Source organism: Melanaphis sacchari, unplaced genomic scaffold (assembly GCF_002803265.2).
Source record: "Melanaphis sacchari strain LSU unplaced genomic scaffold, SCAv2.0 Contig111_pilon_pilon, whole genome shotgun sequence".
In the NCBI taxonomy this organism is placed as follows: Eukaryota; Metazoa; Arthropoda; class Insecta; order Hemiptera; family Aphididae; genus Melanaphis; species Melanaphis sacchari.
This window is the reverse complement of record NW_020270431.1, coordinates 573,823-595,028: the sequence shown is the minus strand read 5'-3', so window position 1 is coordinate 595,028 and position 21,206 is coordinate 573,823. Positions and strand designations below refer to the sequence as shown.

Genomic DNA, 21,206 nt, shown 5'->3' with positions numbered 1-21,206 from the left:
ATTAATAGTTTTAGTTAATAATTTACCTACATTTATGTGAGTATGTATTTTAAATTGCTTAATAACAATTAATTTAAGTCTTTAGATCTTTACCTGAAATTTCATAACAGATTTCAGTTGATCACTACCTAACTTAAAATAAATTTTATTTAACAAAAAAAAAAAAGTTTTTTTTATGACTCTAAATTAATATAATTGTATAAGTGATAAATGATAATAAATTAAAACAACTATGTTAATAATAAATGAAGATGGGCATTCACATGTAAAACATACTTTTTTCTTCAGGTTTTTATTTTATTGTACTTTGTTTACAAGAACTTTGATAATTTCCTATGTATATTTTGAAATTAAATTGTTTTAAATATTTAATATTATAAATTCTAAAACTATACTTACAGTAAAACTACTATAACCACCCTTTTTAATTATTGAAAAGTTCATAAATAGAAACTTAATATGTGTATGCCTAACTTTTGATTATCACAATTTCTTTTCATAGATGTTAACTAATAATAATATCTTAGGAAAATAAAATATAAAAAATAAAAATAATGTATTTCTACATTTTTTTTTTTAGTAAATTTAAATAATTTATGTATAAAAAATAAATATTTATATTTATGAGATATATACATGAATTAATAATGAACTTTCATTTTTACTTTTTAATAATTATTAATTACTACTTATTTATTACTTAGTTATTTATATTGTACTCATAACACATAATTATTTGTAATATTCATTAAGTTGTTATATATGTTAGTATTATTAAGATATAACTTAATTTAATTTATAATTAAAAATAAAAATTTAAGAGAAAATAACTGTATTTATGTCTTAAATGTTGTGTTTAATAATTATTTGTCGTGGGTTTGATGTAATATTCATCCTAAATTTTTGTTGTTTTTGTAATACTTTATATATTATACACTTGATAAATATAATTGTTTTAAATCATTGCTAGCTTAATATTTAATATACTAAATCTAACCTTCATCAATGGTCTAGTGATCGGTTTTTTGCAAATAAAATTTTCTTTTTCAAAATGTAGATAATATTTTTATCAATTATTATTATTGTTTATTTATCTATTAGTTATAGAGAATAACTTAAAATATACATGGAACTATTAGCAAAAAAAAAAATGATTTTATTTTGAACTAACTTCTCAGTGGTTCAAAAGTCAATAAAATTTAAATTTGTTTATTTTTTCAAGATATATTAAGTATAATATACTTAATATTATAAATATTTAATTAATATTACATTAAGTATATTATACTTAATATAAATAAGATTTTTATTTTATTTTGTTGATTTTATTTGTTCTTTAAGTTATATTTCTGTTGAAAGCTCTTACACAACTTGGAAGTACAGTAGTTCTAATTACTGATTTAGCAATACTACATTATAATATTTTAACATGAGTCTATTGAACAAGAATATTGGATATTTTAAATTAGAATAGTAATAATTTTAATTACAAGTAATTTTTACTACAAAATTCATTTAGACTTTTGGAACTTTAAATATAGGTTTAACAACTTATAAAAATATTTTACTTGGGATTTCATTCAGGAATTTTAATGATTGGTAACTAACATGTGTTTTTACTTCATATCATATGCATAGTTAAAAGAAGACTTAGCCCTCAGTTCATAAAATAGCCCCTTCAAAATGCAGACGAAGCCCTCCACGAGTTGGTAAATATCTCTACCTCTAGAAGAGCTGCGGCCCCCACACAAAAAAAAATTTTACCACCCTATGCCTATATAATATGTAGTACATATCTACTATAATACTATATGACAAGAATACAAATTATTGACTAAGTATGGATTATGTATTTGTTGATATACTCTATATGCCCGAAATTGTATTTATTTAAACTACTGAGTAGCAAGCGTTATTATTAATACTAAATAAATGCGGATGTGTAGTAAAACAAATTTTGAACTGTACTCTCTCACATTTGATTTCAAAACACGAATTATATTAATTTTTTAACTAACAGTACTATATTAATATTTAATATTAACTGATCGAAAGCGAATTTAAATTTAAATTTATGTAGCAAGTATATTAGATACTTTTTAAGTCTAATTACGATTTTATAAATTTCTTTACGATTTTATATTTTGTTGAAACTAGAAATAAACTTTTTGAGTCAAATTTCACGCACTAGGTATCCAATAATTATTACTTATAATCTTAAAAATTATAAGGGTGTAGGTTTATTTGTTTATAAAAAATTTATCCCACAACAACGTCGACATCCCATCATTTCTAAATACGGTTAATCTACCCTATAAAGAACAAAATTGCTTATAGTTTGCTAGCGCCAGATCGCCTAGTACATAGGTACCCATGTATTGAGAGAGCGATTTCTATACCGCTAACTTCACCTCAAACATTGAGTGTATGGTGACACGGAGTAGTACTAAATTTAGTCATATAATTTCTACCACAGGTGTAAGTTGATATCATGTCCGGTTTCGTACGCTAATAATGAAGGGCCTGTGAGTTAATTTGTATACACATACTTTTTTTTTCAGGAATGTGGCATTTTATTTTTATAGTTAAATTATACATCTAAACAGTGCTACCAAACATTTTTATTCATAAATGTATATTACTTTACTAATTACTTATAAATTATAATTATTAATTTTTAGACTTCCTCTACATATTTTCTACTTTTCAAATTTTTTAATTACCGGCATTCTTAGTCATGGGTATTTTTTAACAGTTATCAAAAATGATGCACAGATATCATATATTATAGGTACTATGTATTATTGTTATTGCAAGTAAACCACTCTTTGGAAATAACGAGAACATTGAAACATTCACAATTCACATTTCTCAGTTTTAACATATGCATGTTATACACAATATAATATAGTCAGTTTACTGTTACAGTCAGTTTACACACCATGTACAAACAACTTGTTTAAATATTTAATCACGTCTGTCTGTAATAATGGGTTCGAGTAGGCAGTAGCATAGTACCCATTAATATTTTGATACTGTGATAGTCGATCGACATAACATATCGACCAATACAAATCATAATAGCATAGTAATATTTAAAACGTCATTAATCTGGCATTTTAATAAAATGTCGTAATAGTCTACCTCCTACAAAAAAAAAAAACCTACGTTATTTTTCTGCACTGGGGGTTAACGAAATTAATTAATAATTATTATTTACTATACCTACGTATCAATTATTACACGCTGGGGACGGGATTGAACTGATTGAAGTATCGAACGCTATCATCCCGTTATCATCGAATTGAATTATTATTATCACAATCGTTTGATATTTCCTGTTGGCCGTGCGGCATATTATTAACAAAAAAAAGTTTCTTTACGGCAACATTGAACGTTCACGTGCGTCACAAATTCTCAAAACTCGAGTCTATCGGTTTTCTCATTTTCTGGCGGCCGCCTGCATGTTTTTTTTATTAGATAGGTAGATAATAATTATCAACTACTTAAGACACCTATCACTTTTTGCTCATCGCCCATCACAGGTGTTCGGTCGGTCACTCATTTGCCATCGTTGCCCTCCAGCTATAGCTCCATGAGACAAAGTCAAAGTGACAAATATCCGCGACGGCTGGACCAACCGTCCGACAGACTACCTACCGGACATTAGATAACAAGTATCAGTTACCACCTCTCTACAAAATAGACACATTTTTTACCATGCTCATTAGTCATTACTATTGAATATTATTATTGTTGTTGTCGTTGTTGATAACGGTGTTAATATTCGATACTCATTACCGAGGACGTGCGCATATTGCTGCCTTTTACGTAATAAAATAATTGTTAAAGCGTAGGTATTTTATTCATTTCTCTCGTACTGATAACACGTTGTAACTTGTCTGTTTTTTAGTTGTATTGTAGTGAATATTTACGGCGAGCGCATTATTAGTATAATTTATCGCGAGTCGTCGGTCGATCGATTACCGACGATTAAACGACTAGTCGAGTTGGTTTTGTGATTTTCTGGTCGGCCGACGGAGTTTCTCAATTAATTGCAACAGGTACGTTTTTCCTTTATTTCAATATTGTCATTTATGTATATAATTTATATCTTACATTTTTATATTTTGATGTTGTCGAGTGTGAACGCAAACGGAATGTGTTCGAAAGTGTTTAAACACTGTTAGTTATGATTTAGGTTTAGCTGAAACGGAGTATAGGCACTTAACATTTTTTTGAAACCCTTTATTGTAAACCAGCGTTGAATGAAAATAATAAAATGACTAGAAAACAACTTAGTATAAGAATAGATTTTTTGAGGTTTTAATTTATTTTTTGGCCACCTATGATAAGTTAAATTGATTAAAACTACAATCTTGCATCTTAAAGTATATAATAAGTTATAATGTTTGTAATTTGTTTATTTAGAAATGCACAAAAACATTATTCATTATTCTTCATAATATACTGAAATCAATTACTTAAAAAATACATCTATACTTTGTTAATAGATGTTATTTATTTTGTTAGTTATTTTACAGTTTATAGTTGAGTATAATATTCTAGTAAATATTATTTATTGAGGTTCCTGAGTAATTTGTTATAATAATAAATTATAACATTAATCCAAATATTTTTCTCTAGGTATAAGTAATTATTTTATTTAAGAAATATGATGACAGTAAAAGGTCATAAATTATCAGTTAAGGCAATTATTCATAAATATTTAACTAAAAGAATGTATACAGAATTCCCTATCAAGCTTTTGTAATATATTGTAGGTAAATATTTATTAATGTAGAAACTTATGTACATATATTTTGACAAATTTTAATTGTTTATTGTAAGTAATGAATTGTTTTATTTACTTCAAAATGTAAAATTTTAAAAAATAATAGTTTTTTGACAAAATTCATAATTATTAATTTATCCATCTATTATTAAATATAAAATAAATACCATTTTGTTTGATAAAGTTATTAGTTTAAATACTTTACACATTAACTGCATTTATTTATATTAATACTTGGTTATAATATAAGGGAACCACTTAACTACTTGGTTATAATATATAATTGTAACTTATCTTATTTTTTTTTTTAAACCAATATTGGGATAAATTCTGAAGTCTTAATGAAAATTTTTAAAAAGTAGGTACTTACAAACATTATTATTTTAATTAAATACTTAGTTTAAAAAATTTTTTGTTCTATTTTTTTCAAAAACTTATAGGGTAAAAATAATAGTTGATTATATTTTATAACTTATTTGTTTTTCTGATTATTATATTGTTTGATTGTTATAATATTTCAATTTCATAGAATTCTTTTGTTATTAACATAATATGATATCAGCCTAAAACAATGAAATCACTAATTGATTGTTGGTTTTATTTGTCTTAATTTTTTTTATTGAATACTTTTATAATATTATAATAAATATGGATAAGAATTCTGCTTAAGTGTAGTATATGAAACATGTTATGTTAAATTGAATAACTTTATTATTTATTTGATTTTCTTCAATTTAAGTATAAGTAAGAGTTATGTATAATCTTTTACTAACAGTATTTAAATTATGACAACATTATGATGGTCATTAAAATTGTTGATTATGTAATTAGTAAAAAGATTATAAATCTATTGATATTAATTATTATTTTTATAATTGTTAAATATTTTAAATATAGTTATTTTTAACACCAATAGCCTACCTATATTTAAATTACTGGAAACATTAATTTAATTTTAAATTGGAAAATGTTAAACAATAATTTATTTTTGGTTTCTATATTTCATTTTAGACATTTGTAACAAGCCACATAGTCATCTTTGTTGAGTGGTTGTATCCCTCAGGTCATGGATTGGGCATCACTTAACAATATTATTATGTGATTTAATTATTATGCCTGGTGATCAATAGTATATTGTATAAAAATGTTAAGTTTTAAATTATTTAATAAATAATAATTTATTTTAGAAAACTGAGATTTTTTTTATTTTGTAAAAACAAAAATTTGTTCAAATAATTAATTTAATAAATAAATAACTAAAAAAAAAAAAAAAAATACTAAGGATAAATTTAATTAACATTAACTCTATTATAATTTCCAAGATAATAAAAGTTACAAAATATTAAAAATTATAAAAGAATCTTTATAATATTAGATTGTAATCTAAAATATCTTCTTATTTTTAAATTTAGATCATCTCTATGAAAAAAATTAAAAAAGCTTTTGTATCTTATAAAACATGTAGTATTTGTGCTAGTATAAAATATAGTTGTAGTAACTGTTAATTAAAAATATCATGCCTGAAGAAAAAGAGAGGAATTCTACCCCTACCTTTCACTTAGAAACTGTTTATAACTATCACTAGTCTTATGTATCAAACCTGAATGTTAGGTATAATTTTGCCTAACTTATAATAAATGTAACTGGTAAAACTTGATTTGTATTACATATAAGCTATAAGCTAGAGGTATTTATATTTTTTTCTTTTTAACCTTTTGGTAGTTTTCAAATTATTTTGGATACAGTTTATAATATTTATTTATTCATAATAATATATGTTATTTATACATACATTAAATCAAACAACAAATTTATAATTATGTATATAAAACCAAAATTACCTAAATGTTTTATGTTTCAAATATAATAATAAACAAATAACAATTTTTTTTCTTTCCTACACTACGGTTCTCCTGACAAATACTTGTGACACATATTATTTAATATCTTTGATTTAAGTCTATGAATTATATTAAAATTATATTTTAATATTTTTTTTTTTAAATTGCTGATGATTGATTAACATAATATCTTTGAAAAGTGTAAACAAAACTCATATGTATTTATAATTTTTTATTCCAAATTAATACTTAGGTTATGAATTAGAAAATATGTAGCATTTATTTATAATACATGTATTATTTATTGAATAATATATAGAATTTTTGAATAGCAGATGATGAATATAGAATGTAAAAAGATGAATATTAATGGTTTATCCTTAATAAAAATATATTTTTGTTAATATTTTATTTTTAGTTTTTGTGATATTTTAGTTTGAAGTAGTTTTAATGTGTTACATTTTTATTTACAATGTCTGTATTAACTATCTGAAAAAATGTTTTGTTTTATTTATGCAAACATATGTGAGCACACTTTTTCAAGGTTTAAAACAATGATGGCTTATATTAATCCATTCTGTTTTTAATAGATTTCATCTAATTAATTGTTTAGTGAAAATCAAATTAAATACTTTTGAAGGTCAAAATTTAACTATCTAATGAAGATGATTATCCATAGTTTAGATTTCCCAAGTTTATTACAGAATTGATTATTTTTTGTACTTTATGTACTTACTTCATTATAAACTGATACCTTTAATATATTAAATTATGTTATAAGATATTAAATAGATTTCTAACTATTAAGTAATTTCAATTATTAGTAAAATAAACTGAATTTTTTTAGTTATAGGCTAATTGAATAGTTAATTGAAAATTAATTATTTTAAATTTAACAAATTTTAAACTTTATTATTATTTATCTATTTGTTTGAAGATATTGGTTATAAATTATTTAATCAACTAAAGTTTAGTATAAAATTAATTAAAAAAAAATTATTACAGGTTGTTGATTGATATCAAATTTAATTTCAAAATGTCTGAAAGTGTACAGACTGAAACAATTACAAAGCCTGAAAAAAGTGCAGCTGATAGTACTTCAACAACAAAAAAAAATAGTATTCTTAGACACCGTAAAATACCCTCTGCTGATTTAAATAATGTAAGTATATTCCTCATAATTGTTTTATTTAATAAGACCATACAATTTCTAACAACTTAAAAACTTTCTTACTAATATAATTTAAAAAAAATGATTAAGTATATGTTTAGTTTTAATACTGTTTAATGGTAAAAAATAGAGAGATAATCTTTGACCTTAGTAATCAAAAATTACAAATATATACAAATATTAAATATCTATCTTCAAATTATAATTGGAGTTTATAAAATGGTTAATAATAGTAGATATTTTAATCTTAAATTTTAAAAAAAGGTCAGTGTACAATTTATTTATATTTCTATAGTATGCATTAACTTTTTATCTGTCATATGTCAGATTTGATATTGGTAAATTAGTACTTTATCTATTATATCATAGAGTAATACCTAACTACTTAAGAATATTGTATATATATTTTTTAAAGAATTCATTTTTTACTAAATAATGTTTTGGTCTAATTAAAGGGGAACAGAGATCCTGCCTTTTAAATTTTATAAAGGCATGTTTCATTTTACAGAATTACTTATAATTTATTTTATATTATTATAAATCACTAAAATGAACTAAAAATACTTGTTTTGTATTAGAATAGAAACAATTATGCTCTGGACTAATATGTATTACTGGCGTTAGTATTCCATATGGAAATCAGTATTTGTAATATTAGTCAATCAGCATTAATATCATAAGAATTATTATTTTTATAACTATTCTTAAGTGAAGTTTAGTTAATTCTCTAATTGTGTATACTTAAGTATGTTTATCAAAAAATAAACTATCTTTAAATTTTAAATATTAGAAAAGTACTTGCTTTTGGGCACAATGTTTGAATTTGATCTTGTTAATTTAGATAAGTTATTGTTTAATAAATTTATTTATTTATTCATTACATTTTTAATCAAATTTAAAAAAATAAAATAAATCTTAAAAACATTTACGAAGAAATGTGAAGTAAAATTAAATATTTTTCATAATGGATAGAAAATAATATCATTATCATCATCATTAGTTTGATTGTTATTAGAGAAATTTCTCTTAATTTAATTTATTTTTATTACATTTTTAAATTTTAACACAAATATACAAAAATTAATTTTATTTTATTATATTGAATAACAATTGATATTTTTTTTCACTTTATTCATTCTTCCAAGATATAATACTGATTTGTTTGCATTATGTATGCTATTTTATGTGTATGTTTTATAGAAATCAGATGAATTAATAGCAGAGAAAACTGATTTATTATCTGGCCCTTCAAATGGAAACAATGATGTAAGGATTTATTTTATACATACAACCACTGGTTTTATTATTATTTTTCACAGGGAATTTTATGATTTTTATTCTTTTAAAATTTACTATACTTTTTCTACATGACGATTCTTAGTAACTTATAATAATAATTGGGTATTGTATTTTTAGATGACGTGTAGTTTATCCAATGAAACAAATGAAAACATGGATATAGGTACTATGGCTCAAGCAGAGTTTCAGCATGTTGCTGCTCAAGCCCGTGATCTTGGCCGTAAAATGTGGAATGTGTGTAATTTTCACAACTTACCTCAATGGCTCCAGGATAACGATTTCTTGCATACAGGACATAGACCACCATTAAATTCATTTCAGGCTTGTTTTCAATCTATTTTTCGAATTCATACTGAAACTGGAAACATATGGACACATTTGTTAGGTGATTATAAAAAATATTTATTGCATTAATTAATGTAACAAATCAAAATTTAATTAATTTCTATTATTTTACAGGGTGTATTGCGTTTTTTGTTATGACTCTTTATTTTGCATCTAGACCTGAAGAAGAACTTTCATTTCAAGACAAATTAGTTTTCATTATATACTTTATTGGAGCAATTACTTGTATGGGTTTTTCATTTGTGTTTCATACTGTTCATTGCCATTCAGAAACTGTTGGAAAATTTTTTAGCAAGTAAATAAATCATTTTGATTATTTTAATAGTAAATTAATTAATTATATATTTGAAGATTGGATTATTGTGGAATTGCCATACTGATAATGGGTTCATTTGTGCCATGGTTATATTATGGATTTTATTGCGAACCATATTCGTGGATATTGTATTTAATACTGATTGTTGCATTGGGAATGGTGGCAATGGTTGTAGCACTGTGGGACAAATTCAGTGATCCTGGTCTTAGGCCACTCAGAGCAGGTATACTAATATTAAGAATATGTATAATTTTGTATTATGAATTAATAGTTGGTTGACTATTATTAATTATCTTGTAAAAAATGCAATTAGGTGCCTACTCTGTTCAGTATGAAAAGAAAAATTTATCATTATTTTTTGTCAAACACTATAAGCTCTTTAACAAGGCATTAAGTTATATTATATGAAGATGACATGTTCTATTCAGTAGTTACAAAAGTGGTTAGACGGCCAGAGTACTTTATATTGAACAGAGTGTATTAGTCAACTATTGCTATACTATATATATTTTCAAATAACAATTAAATCTACAATTTAATTTATATTTTTAAAATAAACTAACAAAATTTACCATTTTTGGATTTGTTAAAAATTAATTTTTTTGATACATTTTAGTTAGCTTTTTTTTCTATATTAACTTTTTTTTATATTTATAAGATAGGTTTGGTTATTTTATATTATGTATAATTACTTGGCCTGATTTATATGAATTTTTATTTAATTTTTTTGAAAGTTGGTGAAATAAAAAATGTCGAAGATTTATTTAGTAGAAAATACATCAAACCATGTATTTATATTGCATATAAATACATATTTTAAGTAACGTTATACTTAAAGAATTTTATGTATTTAAAAGAAAGGTATTTTTTTATATTTATAAGGGAAAATTTTAGATTTTGCATGGTTATATTGTTAGGAAAGCATTTGATAAGTTGTAAGTAATAATTGGTATAACATATGTATTCTTTTATAATTTAATATAAATCTTAAATTAAATAATATTTGAAAAAAGATTGTTTTAATCTTTATGTGTGCTTTTTAATTGTACATTAATTATTGTCAAGTTGATGTCTAAAATAAAAATTTTTAATTTATATTTTTGAATTTTAATCAAAAATCAATTTAATTTTTATTAAAAATTGGTAGCTAGGAAATATTTTTTAGAAGAATTTATTTTTGCTCATTTCTTGAAAATATTAATAGGATATTTTAAGGTTTCTTAATGAATGAATTCATATTATTTTAAATTTTTTTGGTACATTCAAATCCAGATTTTGTAGTTATTATGATTTACATAATATCTATTACTACTTAATTTTTTAAGAGGAATCGCTTAATGATATGTTAATATTCATTTAATTTTTTTAATTAATGAAATAGTTTTAAGTAAAAGTTTATTTAATTCTTTTTTATAGGTGTTTTTACTACATTTGGATTGATTGGTGTTATACCAGCACTTCATTATGGAGCAGTAGAAGGATTCTTTTCTAACTTTACATTAATTAGTCTTGGATGGCTGTTACTCATGGGCTTTTTGTACATCTCTGGTGCTTTATTGTATGCGTTAAGAGTACCAGAAAGATTTTTCCCTGGAAGATGTGATTTATTGGTAAGAATATGCTGTAATATATTACATTATTAGAAAAATTAGTTTTCTGTTAACTAATTTTCTGTGTATGGTAAAAACTGTTATTTTATTTTTGATTTTAAATTCTGATTGGAATTAAATATATCATAACTTATAGTAAAAGTTATTATTATTTTTATTAATAATCAAAAAAAAAAAAAAAAAAATACCTTTAACAAAAAACTGATTAGTTATGATATTAAAAACTTTTATTATTGGTTTAATAACTTTGAATGTACAAAATACCATTCATGTAAAACAGAGATATTTAATTTTACTGTTTAGGATGTCTCATAGAGGATTTATATCAACAATTTTGTCCCCGTTTTTAAAAAAAGAATATATTTAAAATTTTAAAGTAAACATCAATTTCTAATTATTAAAAAGTACTCAAAACTTATTGTTGTGTAGGCCAGTCGTTCTTAACTTATGTAACTAGTATATCGCAAACTGTAAGTGCTCTGCGACTGTGGTATAGTATTGTTATTAAAAATAGGAATTTTCCAGTTCTTTGCTAAAGAAAAACGTTGCTCATATGTCAATGAAAACCATGTTAAGAATTAAGTGTGCTGAGTTTAAAAAAGGTTGAGGATCATTGGTATAGGTTATTACTTAATACCTATTAGTTATTACAGTACGGCCTACGAAAATAGTTCGCGATCGTCACATGCCTGTTAGTCGTTTTTCGTAGATTCAGTGGTTCTAAATTTGGGAATATTGACAACAGCTGACAATTGGTAGCAGGCATATTTCATCGCACATAGTAATTTATAGCATTTGTTTTTTAGGTGATCTTTTTTCGCATTTTTGGGTAACATTTTCGTAATTTTGTTAATGTTGGCACATAGGTAGTACACTTTGTATATTCGCGATACAAATTCAGTTATATTGTATGATAGCATTTTGTGTAGTTATTGGTTATAATTGTCGTAAAAGTCTTTTCTTAGTCAATTCATTCTATGTCATGCTGGGTCACCTTCATTTGGGTTTGTAAAAAAATTCGAAATTAGTTTTTTAATGTAAATCTATTAGTTTGGAAGACTACTATTCACAAATAAACACGATCAAAATGGTTTATCGACATGTTGGCCAATTAAAAAGAACCATGCTTAATAGTAATGGACAATGTTTCTTACCATTCTATGTTAACTGAAGATTACTCGAAGGCAAAACAGATGTTCAAAAGTGGCTTGAAAAAAAATATATACGTTTTTATCCAGTAAAAACTAAAAACACTGTAAATTACGGGAAAAAGTTAAATTGATGAAATTAAATTTTATAAGTGACAAATTTGCTTAATATTAAAGTTTTATATTACTAATTGTATTCTTTACCAGTCACTTAATAAACCTTTTATTTAAATATATTTTGTATCCTGTACAATTAATTTTTTAGTTACCAAGTTAAAATATCTTAAGTATCTTATATTTAATATTTTTGTATTAATTATTTAATATTATGTATCCTAGTTTACATAATATCTATCCACCTATTATTCACCTCTGCTATTGTTAACAAAAGAAATTTATGATTATAATTTTTTGATAATTTTTTTTTCTTTATAGTTCCAAAGTCATCAGATATTCCATGTACTCGTTATATTGGCAGCATTTGTTCATTATCATGGTATTACCAAAATGGCAGAATATCGGCTGAGCAAAGGCGAATGTGAAGTACGCCCTGCTGTTGTTTAGTACAAGATTTTGGTAGGTGATGGAGTTCTTTTGAATTATACAACTGTTAGTTGTCCAATTTGAAGGAGAACCTAGTTTCTATGCTGATACAGAAATGATTAAAATACAATTATATTATTTAATTCAGAAAAAAATGTATAACTTAAAAACTGAAAGAAAAAAAATTGCTAAGGATTACATTACAATTTAGTTTCTGTTTTATGTAGATTTATATTTAAATTATAATTTAATTAAAAAAAAAAAAAAATGCATATATTTTTACTACTTACACATATGTTTTATAGTATGTATCATTATAAAAGTTCATAGTATAAATTTATAAGTTTTTATTAGATATTATTCAATAATTATATTGTTACTATCTTGTACATCATATTATTAGAGATGGTAATAATGTATCAAAATTATCGATTTTTATAAGTGTAAATGTTGTTTGAACAATGATATTTGAATACAGGTAATGTAATTCTCTATCATTTCACTTCCCTCCACCCCTTAATGACAGTTTTTATTAAATCATTTTTTTTAAACTTAATTATTTTTATTTATCAATTATGCAAAAATAGAACTAACTTTATTTTAATTTTTTTAAATTTATGACAAAATTATACATCATTGAATTTTTATACTTAATTTTGTCGTGTTTGAATTAAATAGTGCGCTTGGTACATTTCTAATATGTTATGTATATCTTATATATACTGTGATTCATTGAATGTAACACATTACTCATAGTGGATTTTAGATTACAAGTATTTTTCATTTAATGAATCACTTTGTATTTAACTATATTTCGATTGTATTATTGATAAAAATTAATAAATGAGAAAGATGATTTTGAAAATCATAGCTTAAGTATGCCCTAAACTATTTTTTTATTTGTTAATTTTTTAAAGGGTCAGTTATACTTATGTTTTAGGTAATCTTTTTTATTACTATTCAAAATTATGAATTTTATGTCTTGATTTAAAAAAAATCAAAGGTGCAATAATTGTGTATGCTCAAAAATTTCATTATAGTGTACACTTTTTCTATACTATTTAAAAATAAAAAAAATATTATTCATAAATATAGAGGTTTTTAAATTTTAGTTTATCTAATTTCTTTATTATTTTAACTCCTGTGGTTTTGAAATTTGTTTGTCTATTTATATTCTATATTAGAACGATTAGTTTTTTTGTTAATTGCATAATATATTTTTCTTTTTTTTTAAATGCATTTTAAATAAAATTGATTCATTTATATTAATTCTATAAAATAAACTATCATACATACACATGTATTGACTTAGTGTCAATAGCAGTTATAAAATTAAATCAAAATTTAGTCATTAGAAAATTATGAAAGCAAAAAAAAAAATATTATATTAATATTCTCCTAATTGTTATGTAGCCTATTTTTAAGTCTTGCTGTAAAATCAGACTATTGTAAAACTAAGTAATAATAATATGTACATAGTAAATTACATTTTAAACAATAGAAAATGCCTTAAATTGTAGTAATGACAATTATGACAACAACATCAAAATATAATATTACCGTATTAACTTAATTATAATAATTTGTGTACATGTGTTAAAATAATTCATTTGTGGAATATGTGTATCACTGTGCATTACTTTCTATCAAGATTATAGACTATCTATAATATTGTTTTTTATCAAGCACAATAATTTACTTTCAGTAATAATACAGTTGCTATATTTTATTGTGGTGATCTAGTTTTTGAAATAAAAATTGTAACTGTATTATTTTAAGTTACTTAATATAGTCTTAATATACATTATAATTCCACAATTGATTCTTTTATCATACTATAGTAATTTGATTATTACATTTTATTTTTTTTATTTTTTTTTATTTTTTTTTGAAGAAAAATTACTTTTTGTTGTATTTAATATTATTATTTTTCAAGTTTTTACTTTTTTCAAATAAATAAATATTAATAATTTTGTAGTCCGTAGAAGAAAATTTATCTGAGAAATTTCGATATATATTATGGAAATCCAATTTGAACCAATAGTTTATGACATTAATGTTTTTATGGACATATGGATCAGCATTTCAAGGGTTTTTAGTACTCATTCTACTCACCTAAATTTTAAACACCCTTGAGTCTTAACATTTTTTTTAACCACTGATTTAAAATTTAATTTTTATATTTCAAAATTTTCATAGAAACATTCATCTTTGGAATGCAAATCTAAATATATTGTATATTGTCATTCTAAAAAGTAATAACTTAAAAATAAATAACGATACATACCTAAATATTTTTTAATACATTTAAATATTATAGAAACAAAATAGTTTCAAAAATATTAATTTACAGAGAAAAGTACAGTGCTAAAGTTCAGTGATTAAATACACACATTCTCATATATTGTACAATACAAGATTTTTGAGTAAATCGTACTGTGCGACTAGGTACCTACTATTATTATTAGAACGGATGAAAATGTGGGGTACCTATGTTTAATGTTGTTCGTATTACGAATTAGGTGATTTTTTTAAAAAGTATGATGATAGTAATTTTTATCGTTGTTGTGAAAATAATGTACAACTATGTAGGCTCGCGATGAATACACATTTGAATAATATTATATTATTGTATGCATGTTTATTTTTAAATGGTGTATGAACCACGATTGTGATGTAATGATATAATTACGTTGAATCTATATAATACAATTAACTTGTTATCGCTGTGATAATACAATTTTACGATTAATATAATATATTGTAATACTTAGACTATAATATAATACACATTATACTGTAATTGACTATGTTTTAGTCGACGCTTATAACAAAAGTGAAAAGACTATGTTCTTTCTATAAAAGTACCTATATAATAATAAATAATCAATATTATATAGAATTACAAATTTTTGTTTCGTTTTTGCTCAAATAAAAACAATTATTTGCTGAAAAAAAAATATAAAAAATTTACCGAGTGTATACTTTAATTTGGATAAATATTCGTCATATTGGTGTTGGCTTTTGTGTAGGTACGACGGCACAGTGTGACTGCATATAGTTATGTTCCAACACTAGTCGTTGCAGTGAGCCATGAACGTTTTGGCGAATTTTCACTCGTATGTAACGTTTGCAGTGGAAGAAAATAAAACGTTCTTTTAATCGATGGGTGAACATTAGTATACTTGATATCGTTCTTTCAACTGTGAGAATATGTCGACATGGTGAATACTTATTATTAACAACGATAGTTCTTAATAATTATATCAGATTGGTATTTCAAGATCATTGAAAACTTTGTAGAATAATGTAAGTGTATACAAATTGGGTGGCTTGTGTATGAGTAATTTTGCATAATGCACTTGGACCAGTGATTTTTAAACATAACATGTTTGGTTAGGTTAAGTTAGGTGATCTTTTTTTAATACCCTGTAATGCATTTGAGCACTGTGTAGTATTTTATTAATCCATTTTTCTTCCTCATTGTGTTAGACTTTTGGACTGTCTGTGACTTTCAAGGGTATGATTAAAAATGGAATGTTTTCATGGAATGGAAATATTGGAATGTATTTGTTTTTGCTTTAAAATTAAATTCCTTATAGATTTTGCATGTATAGTTGTAAGTTTTTATTTTTTATATTGTGACAATAGTATTGACGACGGTCGAAAAGATAATTCGTTAGTCGGTCGTCGGGCGCCGTGCGGTGACATCGTGCTGGTGAAGTAGAGCCACTGTATAGATGGACGTTAAATCTGGACTTGCTATACTTGTTCCAAATACATAACGCTTTTGTTATGCGAGTAAAAAAGGCAATTTGTTTATACGCATTATTACGACCTTAAAAAACAGGCAGTATTTTATAGTTTTGTGTTATATTGTATAATATATCATTCTATTAACGTTTATATTTTATTTACATCGCTATCAACAAAACTCATCAGTCCCTCCATCACTATCTCAAAAACTATATAATTAAATACTGATATGAAAAATATGATACATAATTGTAATAAATATTTGCTGTAGTAGGTAACGGTTTGTTGTTGGAATCAATAGATAATATTATTTTTGATACTAACCATCGATCTCATTCGAATTTAAAACGATATAGCATATTGACATTTTATCGTTTGTGAGTTTTTTTATCTGATTCCCAGCAATTCGTTATACGTTTTTTACAGGTGAAAATAATTGTATTCTTAATTTTGTATAATATATAAGTCAAAATTGTAATTAAAGTAACAATAATAATTGGTTACCAATGTTACCATTAACCATGGTTTATTTTAATTTTATTATTTTTACATATATTTTTTTATTAAAAAATTGAATTTTTTCCCATTTTTATAAGAAAAAATTTTAAAATTATTTACTATTAAATTTTTTGTTTAAATTAGTGCCTTTAACCTAAAATGCTATATGTACAATGTATTTATGTATAAAATAAACCGTGTAAGAGATACGTTTTTTTGTGTCGTTGAAAAAAAAATGTCAAAAGCTTGTAAAAATGCATCACTCTTTAACAGATCAGTTGAACTGAAATCTGAGAATCAAGGATCGACATAATAAAAAGCTGTTACTTCCATTTCAGACGAGTCATTAAATTTTCAAAATTGTGTTAAATGTAGAAGGGTTGTAATAAAATTTATTACCATGTGATAGTGAATGACGCAAATCAATTTTAAAATTAAATTAAAGCGTTCACCAAAGTTAGGATAAAAACTGCAGATGTGAGTTATCTATAATTATATTCAAAAATTCGTAGCATCTAAGTTGATCTTCGAGGAACTACGTAAGTAACACAGTATCTAGTGGTACAAAAATGGACTTTGACCAATGAAGATAAAAGAGCTTTGATTTCAAAATAAGCAGTCTATGGGTATCTAATTTATGCGAGTCAATAACAAATTTCTTCTCTACTTTTTTTTTTGTCCATGTTATCAGTGCGCTATATGGTTATTTCTATTTTGAATTAGGTACTCGTTATTTTGTCGATCGATTTGTTAGATTTTTTTCATTCTACGTAAATATTAGTGAACATTATGATATAAATAATAATTAATTTGTGTTTTGTGACCAGTATTATATTGTTAATTGTGATTCGTGACCATCTAATAAATAACCTACCGTGCAGTAGGTATCGAGAGTCGTTTGTTGTTACTTTTGTTGTTTAGTAGTCACTAGTCAGTGTTTATAGCGTTCGTACCTATAGTACATAATTTATATTGTTCTTACTTATTAATTATACTATATTATTTAATTATTACTTAAGTAATCATCATGGAAATTAATGATAGTAACGTGTGATTCATTGTTTGAAAGTAGCTAGTAGGTATACCTTCAGATGACGACAATTTTACTTCAGTTGATGATACAGATGATAGACATAGATTAAGACTATACTCCTAAAATTTAAAATGAAAATTTTGTAATTGAGGAATCAATTGATTTGTTAAATTGTGAGGTAGAAAGTGATTTTGAAAAAATTTTGAATCTTGATGACATTATAATTTTATCACAAGTAATGAATTTATTTTTTATTTATTATAAGCTTTTTATGTTATTGTGCGAAATTTAAATTTGTAATACTTTAATTTAATATTAATACTATTCCAAGTTGTAATTCATATAACTTATAAGAAATAAAATGGTTTATTATAATTTTTACCAAAAAAAAGCGAAATTCTAAATATTATACTGCTCAAAAAATAACTTCTTAAAGTACACGGCGGAATACATATTATGATCCCACTCATAGCGTAACTCATTATTCTATACATATATATTTTTTACTTTATAATAATTATGTGTAATGAATTAAAATGGAATTATATTATAAGGTATAACAATTAAAGTAAAATTGTATAAGTTGTGCAACAACGAGATAGGAAAACCTGAAAAACGTGTGACACAAAGAATATTAAAATAATATTAAAAATTAAAGTAAAATTTTTATGAGTTACGCAACAACAGAGTAGAAAAATCTGAAAAACGTGTGATGCAAAGAATATTAAAATAATATTAATATTCATACCGAGGTGTTCGAATTTTAGACCTTTTTTTTATAGTTTATATAAGTATATCAAATGTAGGTAATAAGTACGTAAGGGGAGGTAGCTACCTTTAGTGTGATTAATAATTTTTGATATTAATTAGGTACCTATCTTGCGGCTTTCGGCGAAATCTATGTTATAGCTATGCTATATGTCTATATTTGTATAACCTATACTCTATAGTTTATACAGAATACGTAGACGGATTATGCGTAGATATTAGGTTTATGACGTAATTAGGTTTATGTGTAAGACGGGAGTAATATAATGATGCAATAAACTAATGAATAATGATTAACGGGGTAATTTTGTGTTTTCTTTGGGTTCGTGTTTACTAAGACTAAATTCATGCCTACTGTCAAGGAAAGGAATTAACTTAAAAATAGTATATACCTATAGTGCCTACACGGCTAAACACGGATGGTATAGAAAATTCTTTACAGGTTTATCTCCTATAAATGCACGGGCTTAACTAGGATTTAACGATTACTAGAACTATCGAGTTGTAAAAAATAATTCTCAAAAGACAAATGTAGACAATAAAATGAGTATTTATTTTTATTCTACACTAAGCGCAATTTAATAAATATTTTATAATTGTATACGCTAGTAATCTGTATTTAGAAGCGAGTAATATTTGAACATATGCGTATTAGTTATTAAATATTAATTTTATTCTCTCTTTACATTTTGTAGGAATAGCTGGATAAATGAATCTACTTATTTTGTGACATGATCGAGTTTAAGTGCGTTTTTATTTTTCTCGTATACTCGTATACAGGAAAAAAAATCAATCATTTTTTTTTTTATATTGTACATCACCACGATTATTTTTATGACAAATGAATTATCACCATTCTACGACCACGATATAGGTAAGTACCTATATCTAAAATATGAATGTACTTATAGATAATAATTTATATAATTATTAACTATTAAATATATTCACCATATATGACAAAGTTTTTTTTTTTAAGGACTTAGTTTGAGTATCAAGGGAATGGGTGATCAGTTTTCATTTATTTTTCCTAGTTACGCCGATATACATATATAATCTCACACGCGGAGCTGCAATATCTATATTATTTACCTAAGTAGCGACTGTGAAAGCACTGTATTTTATTATTTTTTTAATTTTGTTTGTCGGCGAGGGGAGTGTTGAGAGTCAAAATAACATTATAGTCATGTATTTTTGTATTTTATTTTTGGTCAAGATTGTTATTTTGCCACCAGTCATTTATATTTTTTTTTCGTTGTCTTTCTGTTTTGTTTTACAGCGTCGTTCATCTTTTGCTGCAGGTCTCGTCTCGAACAAGCACACGAAAATAAATAGCCATAAGACACGTACGCGACGGTTTATTAATGAATACCACTCACTTATGTGCTATATATATTGTACACTATATATATAGTGTATACCAGCTAAATACATATTTGCAAATCACGTGTAGGTATCTCGTCATGTATAAATATACTATATAGATTATAGGTAAATGCGCGTTCATATCCCGTGTATTGTGTTGTTATTTCTCGCATTCTAATGTATATTTATCTCCACATAAATCGACCGGGACAGATGAATAGGTGAAATGCCCATAGTCGGAAATTAAGTACAACTTTTGAAGGAGCGAAATTTTTGTTTAAAAATATTCAGAAATCTACGATACAAAAAATCGTTTGGTTTCGCTCGAAAAATGTGTTAATACTATTTCACGACAAATAACATTAAAAAAAAAACTTTATAAACTTTAAGTTTTTTATTTTTTTACACTGTGTCACGATATTCATATCAACATCTGTATTGTATGAACATACAATGTGTACCTAGTCATGAACTCCTAAATCGTGACCGTTGTTTACGATTATCTAACGTATTTTTCATCATTTATTTTTAAAATAATATCTAACGGCTTTTGTTCACACAGTAAACAGGCCAGAGAAAAAAAGAAAAATTATTTTTTCGAACAAAATGTTTAACACTTTTAGAGAGCTCTAAAACTTATTTTTTTAATTTTTTTTTATTTTGGTGTGGGGGGAGAGGGGGTATAAATATAGTATATTTCCATCGTTGATAATACTTA

General features: G+C 24.3%; 1 protein-coding gene across 3 annotated transcripts; it reads left to right on the top strand.

The window, feature by feature from the left end:
• The first annotated feature begins 3,382 nt into the window (after positions 1-3,382).
• On the top strand, positions 3,383-13,344 carry LOC112603809 (adiponectin receptor protein-like). Of its 3 annotated transcripts, none has more exons than XM_025352566.1 (9): positions 3,383-3,853; positions 3,914-4,064; positions 7,642-7,798; positions 9,008-9,073; positions 9,224-9,491; positions 9,566-9,746; positions 9,803-9,990; positions 11,184-11,377; positions 12,961-13,344. In XM_025352566.1, the coding sequence occupies exons 3-9, from the start codon at positions 7,673-7,675 to the stop codon at positions 13,087-13,089; spliced, it is 1,152 nt and encodes a 383-aa protein (XP_025208351.1). In that variant the 5' UTR covers positions 3,383-3,853; positions 3,914-4,064; positions 7,642-7,672; the 3' UTR covers positions 13,090-13,344. The 3 variants fall into 3 exon arrangements, with proteins under 3 accessions (XP_025208351.1, XP_025208353.1, XP_025208354.1); XM_025352568.1 differs by having other exon boundaries at positions 3,383-3,857; XM_025352569.1 differs by lacking the exon at positions 9,008-9,073.
• Positions 13,345-21,206: the final 7,862 nt, after the last annotated feature.